Source organism: Notothenia rossii (assembly GCF_949606895.1).
Source record: "Notothenia rossii genome assembly, chromosome: 8".
Classification (NCBI taxonomy): Eukaryota; Metazoa; Chordata; class Actinopteri; order Perciformes; family Nototheniidae; genus Notothenia; species Notothenia rossii.
This window is the reverse complement of record NC_136906.1, coordinates 46,862,260-46,877,630: the sequence shown is the minus strand read 5'-3', so window position 1 is coordinate 46,877,630 and position 15,371 is coordinate 46,862,260. Positions and strand designations below refer to the sequence as shown.

The 15,371-nt window shown below is 45.6% G+C and overlaps 1 protein-coding gene across 1 annotated transcript in view; it reads right to left on the bottom strand.

Annotated features, from left to right (window-relative positions):
* The window catches only part of LOC307015309 (uncharacterized protein), a 36,213-nt gene extending 25,197 nt beyond the window's left edge, over positions 1-11,016 (bottom strand). Inside the window, exon 1 of the mRNA XM_079643821.1 lies at positions 10,310-11,016. Within this exon, the coding sequence (XP_079499947.1) occupies positions 10,310-10,874 (565 nt within the window). The 5' untranslated portion in view covers positions 10,875-11,016. The remainder of the gene's footprint in view (positions 1-10,309) is intronic.
* Positions 11,017-15,371: the final 4,355 nt, after the last annotated feature.

The window sequence follows — 15,371 nt, the reverse complement described above, 5'->3', positions numbered from 1 at the left end:
AACAACAAAGTTATTGACTGTATGATCAGTATGACAGATGAACAGATCGCCACTGGGATTACAACTAAAGATACAGCCACGAAAATACGGCGGCATGTGTCCGGCTCCTTATGGGTACGACGCTCTGGTGCTCTCTGTCAGAAGAACTGCACCCCTATCAGACGAGACATATACCACTTGATGACACGTTAGGCTCCTGTTGTGTTCAAGGACCCTGACCTTGGCCAGGAAAAACAGGCACTCGCTTGTTTAATTTTTTTGCGGTCTAGATTTCTTTAATTTTTTTCTTTTTTGTGTGTGTTTATAAATTACCTCGAGGGCCGTAGCAAATGGTCTCGCGGGCCGTATACGGCCCGGGGGCCGGAGGTTCCCCACCCCTGATCTACAGAGATCGGGCCTCAGAATAGACTTTTCTTTTATCGTTCTGTTTTAATTTCACAATAAAGTTAGTAGTAATATTTTGTTTTGATATTATTATTTTTGTATTAACTCCTAGACCGCCGGATCGTGTTTCTGTGGGTTTTTTCCATCGCTTTTGTGTTACAAATATTAAAACAATAACAAAATATATCTGTCGTAAACCAAACCGGAAACAGCAGTATATTTATTTTATTATTGTAAACTTGACAGCTTTTTAACCCAAACCACCTACTGGTTAAAGCACGTTATTACACATTTAGAGTAATTGCAATGCAGGTAGATATTGTTGCTTTTTAATGACTGTTTTTAAATGCCTTTTTCTTAATGTCTTTCATTTTTGGAAAGCACTTTGATTGCCTTGTGTTGAAAGGTGCTATATAAATAACTTGCCTTGCCTTGCCTAAGGTCTGCTGCATGTTTTGTTGCATGTGTTATATTTGATGAAAACATTTAAATATTAAAGAGTACATACAGGGGGAAAGTAGAAGTTCAATGATAGAAATATAGAATAGAAAATATCAAGAAGACACTGTAAATGATATCTAGAATAAAACAGTTTAGTACCGGATGTACAAAGATATTAATAGGAGGATGTGCAAATCAGAAACTAATTAGGCTTTATTAAAACATTAAACAATACTTTAGGTTAAGGTCTTCTTTTAAATACATGTAAGCAAAAAGCTTTGGGGGTATCTACAGATAAATATTAAGCCTGACAAAGTACTTAAAGTCTAATATATTGCATGGTTTGTTTTGGAACTTGAAAATCAACTTTCCTGCAATGTTAACTATGTTGAAGCACTTATTTTAACCAATATTAAACATAATATTATACTCTTATAAGATGTATGTAGATTGTATAAGAAATGTGCAGAATATGACAGTTTAATGGTGGAGGTATACACATATTGATAGATGTCTTGTAATGCACTGTTGAGGAACCTGCGACCCAAGTTCTATTTCGTCCCTACTGACCGCCAGAGGCGGTGCTTTAGCACTGGATATGTCCATCGCGCGCATGCGCCGTACGAGTACCAATAACAACAAAGTCACCTGTGACCCACGTGACACCGGCTATATCAGCCAGTGTCATCAGGGGATCTGTTCCTTTCATCTTCTAGCTGCGCAAGAGTACCGTGGCTACAATATTGTAACCTACAGCGTTCAGTTGGAACGTTTGATTTAAGGATTTCTCTGCATCCAGCTGGCTGCGTGCAGCTTCGCGACTGATCCAGTCGGAGCCGCGGGGTTACCCGTCCTCCAGCAGCTGTAGCCGGCTGCGCAGAAAACTTCAACGGACAGGTTGGTGTCGGCTTGCTCGGTGACGGCAGTGTTTCCGCTCCCTCTCCCAGGAGTTGCCCTTGTTGCGCTCTCTGTACTTTTCTGATAGCGCGGCATTGCGCCAAGCTATCATTAGCATCTTGAGGTCCAGCTTTTTTTTCGTGTCCTCTTGTTTAGCTAGTTAGCAGTAGCGCGGCTCAGCCTAACCGTGTCCCGCCCGGTCAGCCACTTTGGCTGACGCTTGAGGTAAGCACCGGATTACCCGTGCTGTTTTTTCTTTAGAAGCCAGTTTTCTTAGCTTGTGTTTCGCTACTTTACTCAACCAATGAAGGCAGTGTTTTCACCCCCACTCCTGGTAAGAGTGTTCCTTCACTGTGAGCAGCAGCCGGCTGGCTATCGAGCCTGCCATCGCCTCCCTGATTCTGGCTCCTGATGAGGCTCTAAGGCCTGATGCCAGGTGCCCTTGGCCTCAGTGCAGGGTCACTGACGAACTGCTCTGTAAGGCCTACGACGCAGCGGCATGCATGGGTCGGCTTACAGTGGTGGTCTGCGGAGGTCCCAGCGGTCCATTCAACCGCCTCCCAATAACTTTCGTGTCCCCGGTCGCCGGCCCTCTAGGCAGCCCCTTGCCCCAGAGCCTTACCGCCGCCCCCCAAGGGAACGGGGGGCTAGACCCTAAAGTCCTGGGGCCGGTCGTCGGCTGCTTTTCCCAGCAGCAGCTCAGCTACTGGGCTGCCTGTACTTCCGACCCTTGGGTGGTTTCCACCCTAACCCTCCATTGGAGCCTCCTGTATGGCCACCGTCCGGGTGTGTACGCAAACATGACCAACACGGAGGTCTTTGAGGCGGACAGAAGGGGCACTGCTGAGGGCTACATCATCCACGTGCAGGATCAGAAGACTGCCAAGACATTTGGCGAAGCACAGCTGGTGCTTACAGTAAAGGAGTTTAGCTGGGTCATGCGGTGGATGGGGATAAAAGAGGGCTTGTCGGGTCCTCAGAGTGAATTCTTCCTTTTCACAATGGGGAAGCACGCCTCCAAGAACCTGAACGCTCACTTGAAGAGGGCTTGGGCTGAAGCTGGGCTATAAACAGCCTTCACCTTCACAATCTTGCGCACTGCCCTGGCTGACAATATCAAGCATCACCAAGATCCAGAAAGCAGGTCGGTTCTCGCTAGGTTTATGTGTCACGACGTAAGCACTGCAGACCGGATCTACGCAATTACGCCTGGAATAAAGGAGGGATTGAAGACCCGCTCCATGTTCAGGGCGGCAGCAGCTGCAGCAGCATCATCAGAAGGAGGTCTACCACCGTCAGCTACCTCCGAAGAGGGCTCAGGGACGGAGAGCAGCGATACCTCTTCTTCAGGTCCGGTTGATACTCCTGATGAGGGGACAGGGGCCGTGGACTCAACCTTTTTTCCCGGTGCACCGTACAAGTTAGACGGCTAATATACCAGGAGCATGAGAATATCCTCCACAGGGGTGGGGGGGGGGGGGTGGTGCCATGAATAAGGCAGAATATGGATGCCGATGTGCGGACGGTAAAGCACCGCAAAATCCACCCCCTTTAGGGTTACCAGGGGCATGAGGTTCTGTAGGGTGCGATCATCTGGGTTTAGTCCGTGGGGGAGTGCTTAAGTCCGGGGGCCCGGGGACTCACGGTGCACGAGGTTATGGAAGTGCCACTGTTGCAGGAGGTTCTTAGTCCGTCCTTTGGGGTTCTGTGAGGGGCTACAGAGAGGTGGTTTTCCCGGTCCCTCTCCTGGAGGTATGAAATAACCTGAGCTCCATGTGAGGGAGAGAGGCTGGAGGTCATTAGGCCGTCCTTTGGGGCTCTGTGAGGTGCCAAAGAGAGGTGCTTTTCCCGGTCTGTGTCCTGGAGGTGTGAAAAAAACCTGTTTGACCGTGTTAGGAAGCCGAGCTGGAGCTGCTTTGGGGGTCTGTGAGCAGCCACAGAGAGGTGCTTTTCCCGGTCTATTTCATGTAACTCTGACATGAGCAGTGTGCATGCTTTGAAACTAATACAACCACGCTTAGCATGCTATTTTAGGGTATAAATCTTATCTTATCACCATGGATGTACCTGTATTTAAAAAAAGCTTACAGCACCGGGTATTCCCAGGCGGTCTCCCATCCAAGTACTGACCCGGCCCGACCCTGCTTAGCTTCCGAGATCGGACGAGATCCTTTCTTTTTTTTTATCTTTTATTATAAAAAGTGAACACTTTTACAATCATTTAACACTTTAATTTTCTTCAACATATAAACCCCTCCATTTCCCTACTTCACATAATCCCCATCATTGTCTCCAAAACATATTTCACCCTTTTACCATTGCATACAACAAAATTAAATAACCCATACTCAAAACAGCCCACCCTACTCAAAATTAAACACCAGCTTCCCCTCTTTTATGTCCAAAAGCAAACACCCCTCCACAAAACATTCAACAAATTCCTCCTTTCCCATGTGAAAAACAACATACCCACATCCCTTCTAATGTCTCTTTTCATTATATCCCACACCTCAACCACTCTCCCCTCATAGTGTGCCATGTTTCTCCGCTGTTTAACAGCAAATCGTGCATGACTTATAAAAAAGTTCAACATCCCCACATTGCAACCCACCACTTTCCCATTCATTCCAAATAACCACAACTCCTTCCATACCATACACCTCACCAGCCTTTCATTCCAACACCTATAAATCAACTCCTTCAATTTCCCCAAAAACATTTTTAATTTATCACACTCAAAAAACTCATGCATACAACTTTCCACCTCTGTCCCACATACATCACATTCTCTCGTCACCTCATTGTCAAATTGACTGATCACCAAATTATTAAAAACCCTGTTGTCTAAAAAATAAAATCAAAATGCTCACATTCCACACTTTTCCCTTTCACTCTCAGATTCATCCATATCTTCGTTACATCCAAACCCACCACCACCTTTCCCCACACTTTATCTGCCGCAGGCCTTCTTTTGCCTTCTCTTTCAGCAGTACTTTTTGTATTGTTTGGTTATTAATTCCCTGTATATTCTTTCTGTACTCCCCCTCACCCACATACATCACGACATCACTCTCCCCACTTCCAACATTCTCACTCTCAATCATCCTTCTCCATTCACTCGGCATAACCTCCTTTATGCTGTCTAAAATATTCCCCGCCGTCACCACCCCCATTATCAAATCTCTCCCTCTTACCTCATCCACTATCACCTGTGCCCTCATAAACCCCGGTACATACTCATAAACTAAATCCTTTAACACCCTGAAACCCGCCCTCCACATTGGCAAATGAAAAAGCACTTTCCCCTCTTTCATAATCATTCTATTCAAGAAAATCGGTTGCATCCACACCTGCCTAACATTCACACATTTATACCACACCTTCTCCAAAAACTCTCCCCATGCGTTCATCACCTCCTTCTGAAATTCACTCAATCCATTCATCCTCCCTTTTTTTAAACTCATAAATACCCCACTATCACCACACCCACCACACCTGCTAATTCCCTCCCTCAGAAACACCTTCCACACATGGTCTTCCTTATTAATTAGATACTTCAACATAGTCCTAACCCTGATTGCCTTGATCTTCCTTTCTAAATTAATTAACTTTAAACCCCCATCCCTATACTCATTCTCTAACACCTCCCTCGCTATCCTGACCCCTTTCCCATCCCACAAAAACTCACTCACTATACAATTTATCTCCTTTACAACCCTATCTGGCACATCTAGCACATTCATAACATAAATCACTTTGCTCATAATTAAATTATTCACCACCACCACTTTCCCCCTTAACTGCAGTTTCCTCACCCTCCAGAACCCCAACACCTTTTTAATATTATTAATAATCCCCTCATATTGTACATCCCTCCCCTCTATATCACTTATACCTAAATTAACCCCTAGCACCCTGAAAAACCCTTTATTTTCCTTTAATCCTATCTCAACACCCCCTACTCTCAACCTTCCTAACACCATGAACTCAGACTTCCCTATATTCACCTTTGCCCCTGAAGCCCTCCCATATAACCCTACACTCTCTAACACAGTGGTCGACAACCAGTCGATCGAGTGTGGTGCGGGTAGATCGCGGACCGTTAAAAAAAAAGTAACAAAAGAAAGAAAAATTAAATTAAAATAATAATGTTTGAAAAATACGTTTTTAGATGTAAACCTATCATCCACCACCCCGTTAGCAGGTGCCACTTGATTGACGTATATTTGGGACACCTCAATAATATAATACATTAACCGTGCTTTACGTGAACCTCATCATGACACAAGAGACGACGGCAGGACTGTAATTTCCCGTGTTCAGAAAACGCAACAGAGGCAACACACCAGACCAATCAGAGAGTTGCATGGAAATACACGTGTGCTTGTGTCATTCAAGCTCGGCTCTGTGTGTGTGTGGCGATAGCGCATTTAGTGTGATAGAGAGGGAGTGAGGGAGAGAGGGAGTGAGGGAGTGAGGGAGAGAGATGGACCGGTGCTAGCGGGGACCGTGATGTTAGCATCTGGTTAGCTAGCTGCACTAACGGACATAAGGAGCTGTTTCCACAACAAGCTGGAGGAGAGTCCTCTCCTGTCAGACTGAGGGGCTCAGGTGAGCTAAAGGACTCTTGAGTGTTTAGAACAGTTTTGTCACAAATTATTCAAAAGATTATTTCCGCGGCACACCTTCATATGATCATTATAGTTATACAAACAATAAGAGAATACATTAAAAACAGGTAGGAAATAGCCTACTATATGGCAGTAAAACAAGAATACAGTTTAATGTGATTTGTAAAATATCCATAAAGAAAAAGAAAATCTGTTTACAGTTCTGTTTCATATGGGTGCTGAGAGAGGTATCCATAGATCTCTTCATGTTGCTCTCAAAGTGCACCAGATTGATGCTTGCAACTTCAATATTTAAAAAGATGCAATTAGCCTATATAAAAGGCCTCAAATTGGAAGCATTGTCTGGGCCGTCTTTTTCACTCAATTCTGCAATAGGTAGATCTCGCCTTTCACCTAGGCTGAGGTCGGTGATCTTGGGCTTAAAAAGGTTGGTGACCACTGCTCTAACACACCCAATATCCCTCACCGTCACTGTCGTGTCATCCACGTATTGATATATTAAGCTCTGCCTCCTCCCCGATAATTCCACACCCTTGACATTTACATTATTCCTCAGCAGAGCCGCAAGTGGCTCTGCTGAGAGTGAATAAAGCATAGCTGAGAGAGGCCACCCCTGCCGGACTGACCTCTCAAGCCTAAATACATTAGAAATCACCCCGTTCACCTTAACACAACTCCACGCACTCCTATATATTCTTTTAATCCATCCCACTAATCTAACCCCAAAACCCACCTTCTCTAACACTTTAAACAAATACCCGTGATCCACCCTATCAAAAGCTTTCTCCAGATCTAAACACATCACTACCCCCCCATCTCCCCCCTTCATATAATTTATCACCTCCCTCAAACTACTTATTGTATCAGAGATGTCCCTCCCTGGTATGAGTGCTCTCCACCACCGTACCAATTACTCTCTTTATTCTATTTGCCAACACCCGTGCTAAAATCTTATAATCAGTGTTTAACATCGTGAGTGGCCTATAGTTACCTAATTTTTCCCTCTTACCCTTCTTAAATAAAATGCTTATCACCCCAGTTGAGAGGCCAGTTCCTCCCTCTCCTCCAGCTTGCAAAACAATGTTGTTAAAATCGGCACTAACACATCTTTAAAAGCCACATAAAACTCTGTCGTTAAACCATCAATCCCTGGACTTTTATTCACCCCCATCCCAACTATTGCTAAATTTACCTCCCCTCTTCCTATCCCCCCTTCACATAGCTCCCTTTCACATAGCTCCCTACCTTCCTCACTCAATCTATTCTCCAAACTTCCGACTACCTCCTCTACACTTATCCCCCTTCTCCTCTTTAAATAACTCCCTATAAAACCCTTCTACTCTCACCACTATTCCCACTAAATCTTTTATCATCTCCCCTCCCTTACCCTCTATTTCCCTAATATAACTGCTCCCCTGTTTCCTCTTTTCTAACCCTAAAAAAAAACCTGTACCCTTTTCTCCCTCAACTAAATATTTTTGCCCTACTTCTAACTATAGCCCCCATAAACTTCTCCTTCTCTATTATCCCCAACTCATCTAACAACCCATTATACTTCCCTAAATCCCTACCTTCTTCATCAACTCTCACCGCCTCCTTATCTAGCTCCTCCCTAACCTTCCTTTTCTCTACCTTTCCCTACTGTAATCTATACTAATCCTCTTAATTCCCTCTTTTAACCCTTCCCACCATTCACCCACATCCTCCACATCCATACTCCCTTTACTCGTTATAAATTCAATCACTTCCCTTCTATACTCACAGGGTATATGCAGGAATGCTGAGGTCAAATTTAATACCTTTTAAGACCTTTTTTAAGACCCTTTCCATACATTTTAAGACCTCATCGCAACTTTGAGTTCTAACCGGTTACATTGGCAACACACTTTACCTCACATTTACTATATTGATTGTAAGATAGTACAACTAAACAGAGTGCAGACAGGCTACTGAAGCCTCCTCTCCACATGAACTTCAACCTCTCTGTGAAGGTCAGGTTTAATGCAGAATGCTGCTTTGTTGCTTCTGTACTCTTTCATTCCAGTAAAACTCCTCAGACACCATTAGAAACCAGTATTTGACCAATAAACAAAGCAATTGACAAAACTTTGAACTATGAAATATGTTAAACTTTGGTGAGCTTCAGCGGGGTAATGCCATATAGGAGCTCCCTCACAAATACCCAGGGGTTAAATTGGGCTGGGGCTGTCCGGGGCTAAGCCCTGGCACATAGGACGATGCTCTGATGTCATCACCCTCACACATTTGTCATATGTTTACAAAAAAGGATATATATGTTATGACTTTTCTCGTTCTTAATATAGACTATATTAGGGTCGATATGTGTTGACGTTACTTTAAAATAGCAGATCTCTGTGACCGGATATAGTTTGGCTTAGAACCCGGCCCCACGAGGACGCATACGGTAAAACGCGTACGCAAGCGCAAAAAAGTCTTCCGTTCACACGCATTCGATTCATTAACGTGTCCGTTCACACTAGACCGCTGGAAATGCTGGAAACGATGTAGTACATATGCCAGGCCTGTAAGTGGCGCTGCTGCCGCCCGAAATACACCAAAAGCAGCGAAGAAGACCCCGGAGCATGGTTGCCATTGTTGCCCTTCTGTTTATTCTCCGCGGTGGACGGCGTGTTCTCCTGCTGTATCTTTCAGGTAGTCCACAGCAGATCAAAAACACCCACCTCTCCGCCTCTTCCAAGGAACGAGGGGACCGTGCGGCAGAGTTTCCGTAAAAAAAAAATTCCGCCGGTCAACATGTCCTTTAAAGTTTAAATCTTCCGTACAAAATTAGAAAAGTGCCGGTCAGAGGTGGTCTTTGTTATTTATTGAGCTTTAAAACATATTGATAACGACTCTGTTCTCTGTATAATAATATAATAATATTTAATAAACGGTGCCTGACTCTCTTTTCCTACCCCTCTTCTGACAGCCCAGCAGCAGCAGGAGATGCGGGGAGAGGGAGGCGGGCTCTTTCATAGTTATCAGAAAATGATCATATACTAGGGCTTACAAACGGAGCCGTTGGACCCCCAGAGCGTTGCGTATGCAGGTCTACCCACCTTGGGAACCGTTACCGTAGTCGTTTAGTTCCCCCCCCCACAGAGCGGAGCAAGGCAACGAAACTTAAAATAATAAGCAGCATTTTACGGCGCGCTATGCATGGGGCCGCCTTGGGGGGTTTCCCGACATGTCGTTTAAATAAATTAAAGGGTGTTTCATGTTGTCGTTGCTGTGGACCTTCTTAATACCTTTTTCTGCACACCGCCACCTGACGATCGTGTATCACCCTTACATACTCACCACCCCCCCCCCCCCCTCCCCTCCACCCGAAACTGTGTGGAATATGGCAGCGATGTGACCCTCTCATTTAACCTTACTTTGAGGAAACGAGTCCTATCTGCCACCTGTGTCCCCGGCCTTGTCCCCCTGATATATCTTCTCTTTATTGGTGACATTGCCTTCAACCCCCCCGCTAACAGCTTCCTCAAGATAACATTATCCTCTATATAGGGTACACCGGCATGTACATAAATGACACCATCACCTCCCTCGCTGTAAGCTCTTCCGCTGTGACCATCACCCCTTTAACCCTCAAACCCTCTAACAACTTCTCCTTCCCCGCCCAGTGCTTCATTGTGATCTCATACTTTGCATCCTTTACCCTACACCCGAACACCTCACCGCCCCCATCTTGAATCCCCACTAAAAGATCCAACATCGTTCATTTGTTCAGCCCCCCCCCCCCTCTACCGTCACCCCCAGAGTCAGTTCCACACAGTATTCCACATCTCCTGCACCCTCCTCTCTCCTCCCCCCTCTCGCACCCGCATTCTGTCCATCGCCCCCTCCCCCATCCTTCCCCTGACCAGTCCCACTTATTTTTCCTCCACCATTGTCTTTTCTCTGTCCAGACTCCTTCTCTCCTCCCGCCTCACCTCCATGTTGCTTCTCCCCGTCCTCTCCAGCATTCTCTCTAGCACTTTTCCTCTGCTCACTTCCATCAGCCGATCTCTCCACCTCCTCCACTTCCTTATTCCCGTATGCAGCACTCCGCGTCTTTTCCGCTTCCTCCTCCGCCGTTTTTAATATTTTACCGGCACTTTCTCCCGAAACAATCTCCATAGCAGTGATCGCCTCGTTCTCCTCTACCATCCTGTTCCATTTCCCGTCCTTTTTCATGCTTTTTTCATGTTTTCGCTGTACTTTAAGCTCCCGCAACTTCACCTCTGCATTCTTTGCTGCGTCACTCTGCGGCACCACCGCCTTCTCTGATTCCTTCCCTTGTCCTCCAACTTCCTTTTTTTGCAATTCCTCCGTAGGAATCTTCAGCGCACCTTCCTTAGTTTTACACAAACTTTTCCCAATCACATGATTCGCAACTTTTAGTCCACTCTTGCCCGCAGCTTCGTTGCATTTTCCCACTTCCGCATTCCCGCTGCTGGCTGCCTGCATTACAGACTGCACGTCCCTCCGTCCCGTTTTCTTTATTTTATCCTCCATTTCCTCCTCTCCCGAATAGTCTCCCCAGACAGCGGAGCTGTTTGGGGAACTTGCCTTGAATAAAGCAACCCAACTAAGTGTCCTTTTTCTTTCACAATAAGCTTTTTCCCGTGACCAAACAACTGTCTGTGTTCACCTCGTACGTCCTCTCACCTTGCGCCTCTAGCGGATCAGGGTGGTATGGCCGTAAGCAAAGAGTTTGGAGGGATAGTGGCTTCTTGTCGATGGGTTCAGAGAGGGTTTGTAGGTCCCAGAGCCGAGTGTGGGGGCTGAAAGGCGGACTGCCCACCTCCAATGTCGATGCCCAGCAGCTGTGGGCTCTGCAGGGGTCCCCAGGCCTGCCTGCGTGCCACATGTCTCCCCTTCTCCAGCCCCTAGGAGCTCCCCGGGGTCCTGGGGAGGCATTTTCAGGCTTCTCTCTGCACTTTTCCCCCTACAAATGCATTTTAAATTGATCATTTTGGATGTAAATGGTCCATCGTATCATTACTATGGGTCTCTGAAACAATCTGACTTTTACCACACTGTTAGCAGAGTTTAATCCGATTTCTAGCAATCTTTTCCCCGCAGAAACTAGTTTAAATCACCGTGGTCACCATGGTGGGGATTTAGGAATGTAACTGTGTGTGGTGCGGAGCTTCCCTGCACTTTAAATCCATTGATTTGCCCTGTTTTTGTTGTATTTTTTTACTTTTAATGTACTCTGGGATGATGCGCCCTCCTGTGGGGACACATGAGAACTGCACTCAAATCACTTTGTGCTTTTTAAACAGTTTAAAATAGTTTTTTCCACATTTAAAAACCGCTTTCTGCCCTGGAAATCATTTCTAATCATTATTACCGTTATGGAGGGGCTGCAGGAACACTTTCCCCGCCTTGCAAACACTTATTCCTGGGTAAAATAATCCATTTGTTTCCGTTGGCACCTGCGGCTGTCGGATTAAAACAGTTTAATGCACTTTTAACACTCAAATACCCAGGATTCCTGCTCCTGGATCTCTGCATGTGTGTGTGCCTGTGAGCCTGGAGCCCTGAGAGCAGCGACTCTGCCGTTTTTACCTACTTGTCCATTTGGCTATCAGAATGTTAACGAAACGGACGGATTTCCGTCCATTTGGCCATCAGAATGTTAACGAAACGGACAGATCCACCGTTTTCCCCCTAAAAATGATTTTTAATCGTTATCTTTGCATTTAAATGATTGATGTTATCATTAATATGGTTCCTTAACACAATGCACATAGTCTGGAGTTCACTGGGGTCCTGCGCTTTAATCAGGCTTGTCCACTTGGCCATTCAAATGTTAACGAAACGGACGGATTTCCGTCCAATTGGCTATCCGAATGTTAACGAAACAGATAGACTTCCGTGCACATCAGCAGCTGTCGGATTAAAACAGTTTAATGCGCTTTTAACACTCACACAGCCAGGATTCCTGCTCCTTTCCTGGGTTACAAAGTGATGTGACGCAGCCTGTCCTCTGGGGCAGCCTGCTCCTCTCTGGCTACTGTCCACATGCAAGCATTCTTCCAGGTAATGTCTGAGAGACATTTCAAATGGTTTCAAACTGCTCTGGGTGTGCGCCATCCGTGGAGTCTCCCTGCCTTTCAGAGACCTATTGCTGGGTAAAAAAGCCATGTGCTCCGCCCTGGATCTCTGCATGTGTGTGTGCCTGTGAGTCTCTGGCTACTGTCCACATGCCTTGCATTATGAGGCACTATTTTCGGATACATTTTCTAATTTTCACCACTTTTCCCTGGGTAAAATTAGGTCTGTCACTTTGGGTAACCGCACCACTCTCGGAAGTCTCCCGAGAGTGGACGTCCATTGCCTCTAAATAGGGTTAGGGAATGTTCCGGTATTTGGACAAAATTAACATGGAATCACTCCGGTCAATGTACGTACTTCGTCTCACTGGAATATTAATGGCCAGATTGAATACAACATCGACCCAAATTCTCCGGTCAATGACAGGAGAGTTTTGAAAGTGACAAAACACTGTTCCACACATTTAAAAACACTTAATCAATGTTTACCCAGGATCCATGCACCTTTCCTGGCTTGTAAAATGTGGTGATGCGCCCTGGAGGTAGCGGGCAGGCTCTGTGCGTGGTGCTGAACCCCAGCCTGTCTATGTGGAATACAAAAACAAACAAAGACAAACACCTTTAAGGTCACCAGGGTCGTGAGGTTCTGGTTCTAGCGGTGTGCATGGAGGGGTTTGACCTGGCTCCCTGACACAATGCACATAGTCTGGAGCTCGCTGGGGTCCCGCATATGCTTTAATCACACTTTTGTCCATTTGCCTATCAGTTTGTTAACGAAGTGGACAGAGGCTGTTTTTTCCCCCTAAAAGTGACTTTTAGTTTGGGTTTTTGCATTTAAATGATGGGTCTTATCATTCACGGGGTTCCCGACACAATGCACATAGTCTGGAGCTCGCGGGGGTCCCGCATATGCTTTAATCACACTTTTGTCCATTTGCCTATCAGTTTGTTAACGAAGTGGACAGAGGCTGTTTTTTGCCCCTAAAAGTGACTTTTAACGGTGTTTTTTGCATTTAAATGATGGGTCTTATCATTGTGGAGGGTCCCCGACACAATTCACATAGTCTGGAGATCGCGGGGGTCCCGCATATGCTTTAATCCCACTTTTGTCCATTTGCCTATCAGTTTGTTAACGAAGTGGACGGAGGCTGTTTTTCGCCCCTAAAAGTGACTTTTAATGGTGTTTTTTGCATTTAAATGATGGGTCTTATCATTGTGGAGGGTCCCCGACACAATGCACATAGTCTGGAGCTCGCGGGGGTCCCGCATATGCTTTAATCCCACTTTTTTCCATTTGCCTATCAGTTTGTTAACGAAGTGGACAGAGGCTGTTTTTTGCCCCCAAAAGTGACTTTTAATGGTGGTTTTTGCATTTAAATGATGGGTCTTATCATTGTGGAGGGTCCCCGACACAATGCACATAGTCTGGAGCTCGCTGGGGTCCCGAAAATTGCTTTAATCACACTTTTGTCCATTTGCCTATCAGTTTGTTAACGAAGTGGACAGAGGCTGTTTTTCGCCCCTAAAAGTGACTTTTAACGGTGGTTTTTGCATTTAAATGATGGGTCTTATCATTGTGGAGGGTCCCCGACACAATGCACATAGTCTGGAGCTCGCGGGGGTCCCGCATATGCTTTAATCCCACTTTTGTCCATTTGCCTATCAGTTTGTTAACGAAGTGGACAGAGGCTGTTTTTCGCCCCTAAAAGTGACTTTTAATGGTGGTTTTTGCATTTAAATGATGGGTCTTATCATTGTGGAGGGTCCCCGACACAATGCACATAGTCTGGAGCTCGCTGGGGTCCCGAAAATTGCTTTAATCACACTTTTGTCCATTTGCCTATCAGTTTGTTAACGAAGTGGACAGAGGCTGTTTTTTGCCCCTAAAAGTGACTTTTAATGGGGGTTTTTGCATTTAAATTATGGGTCTTATCATTCACGGGGTCCCCGACACAATGCACATAGTCTGGAGCTCGCGGGGGTCCCGCATATGCTTTAATCACACTTTTGTCCATTTGCCTATCAGTTTGTTAACGAAGTGGACAGAGGCTATTTTTTGCCCCTAAAAGTGACTTTTAACGGTGGTTTTTGCATTTAAATGATGGGTCTTATCATTGTGGAGGGTCCCCGACACAATGCATATAGTCTGGAGCTCGCGGGGGTCCCGCATATGCTTTAATCACACTTTTGTCCATTTGCCTATCAGTTTGTTAACGAATTGGACAGAGGCTGTTTTTCGCCCCTAAAAGTGACTTTTAATGGTGGTTTTTGCATTTAAATGATGGGTCTTATCATTGTGGAGGGTCCCCGACACAATGCACATAGTCTGGAGCTCGCTGGGGTCCCGAAAATTGCTTTAATCACACTTTTGTCCATTTGCCTATCAGTTTGTTAACGAAGTGGACAGAGGCTGTTTTTCGCCCCTAAAAGTGACTTTTAACGGTGGTTTTTGCATTTAAATGATGGGTCTTATCATTGTGGAGGGTCCCCGACACAATGCACATAGTCTGGAGCTCGCGGGGGTCCCGCATATGCTTTAATCACACTTTTGTCCATTTGCCTATCAGTTTGTTAACGAAGTGGACAGAGGCTGTTTTTCGCCCCTAAAAGTGACTTTTAATGGTGGTTTTTGCATTTAAATGATGGGTCTTATCATTCACGGGGGTCCCCGACACAATGCACATAGTCTGGAGCTCGCGGGGGTCCCGCGTATGCTTTAATCACACTTTTGTCCATTTGCCTATCAGTTTGTTAACGAAGTGGACAGAGGCTGTTTTTCGCCCCTAAAAGTGACTTTTAACGGTGGTTTTTGCATTCAAATGATGGGTCTTATCATTGTGGAGGGTCCCCGACACAATGCACATAGTCTGGAGCTCGCGGGGGTCCCGCATATGCTTTAATCCCACTTTTGTCCATTTGCCTACACTCTAAGAAAAATCCGTAAAATGAT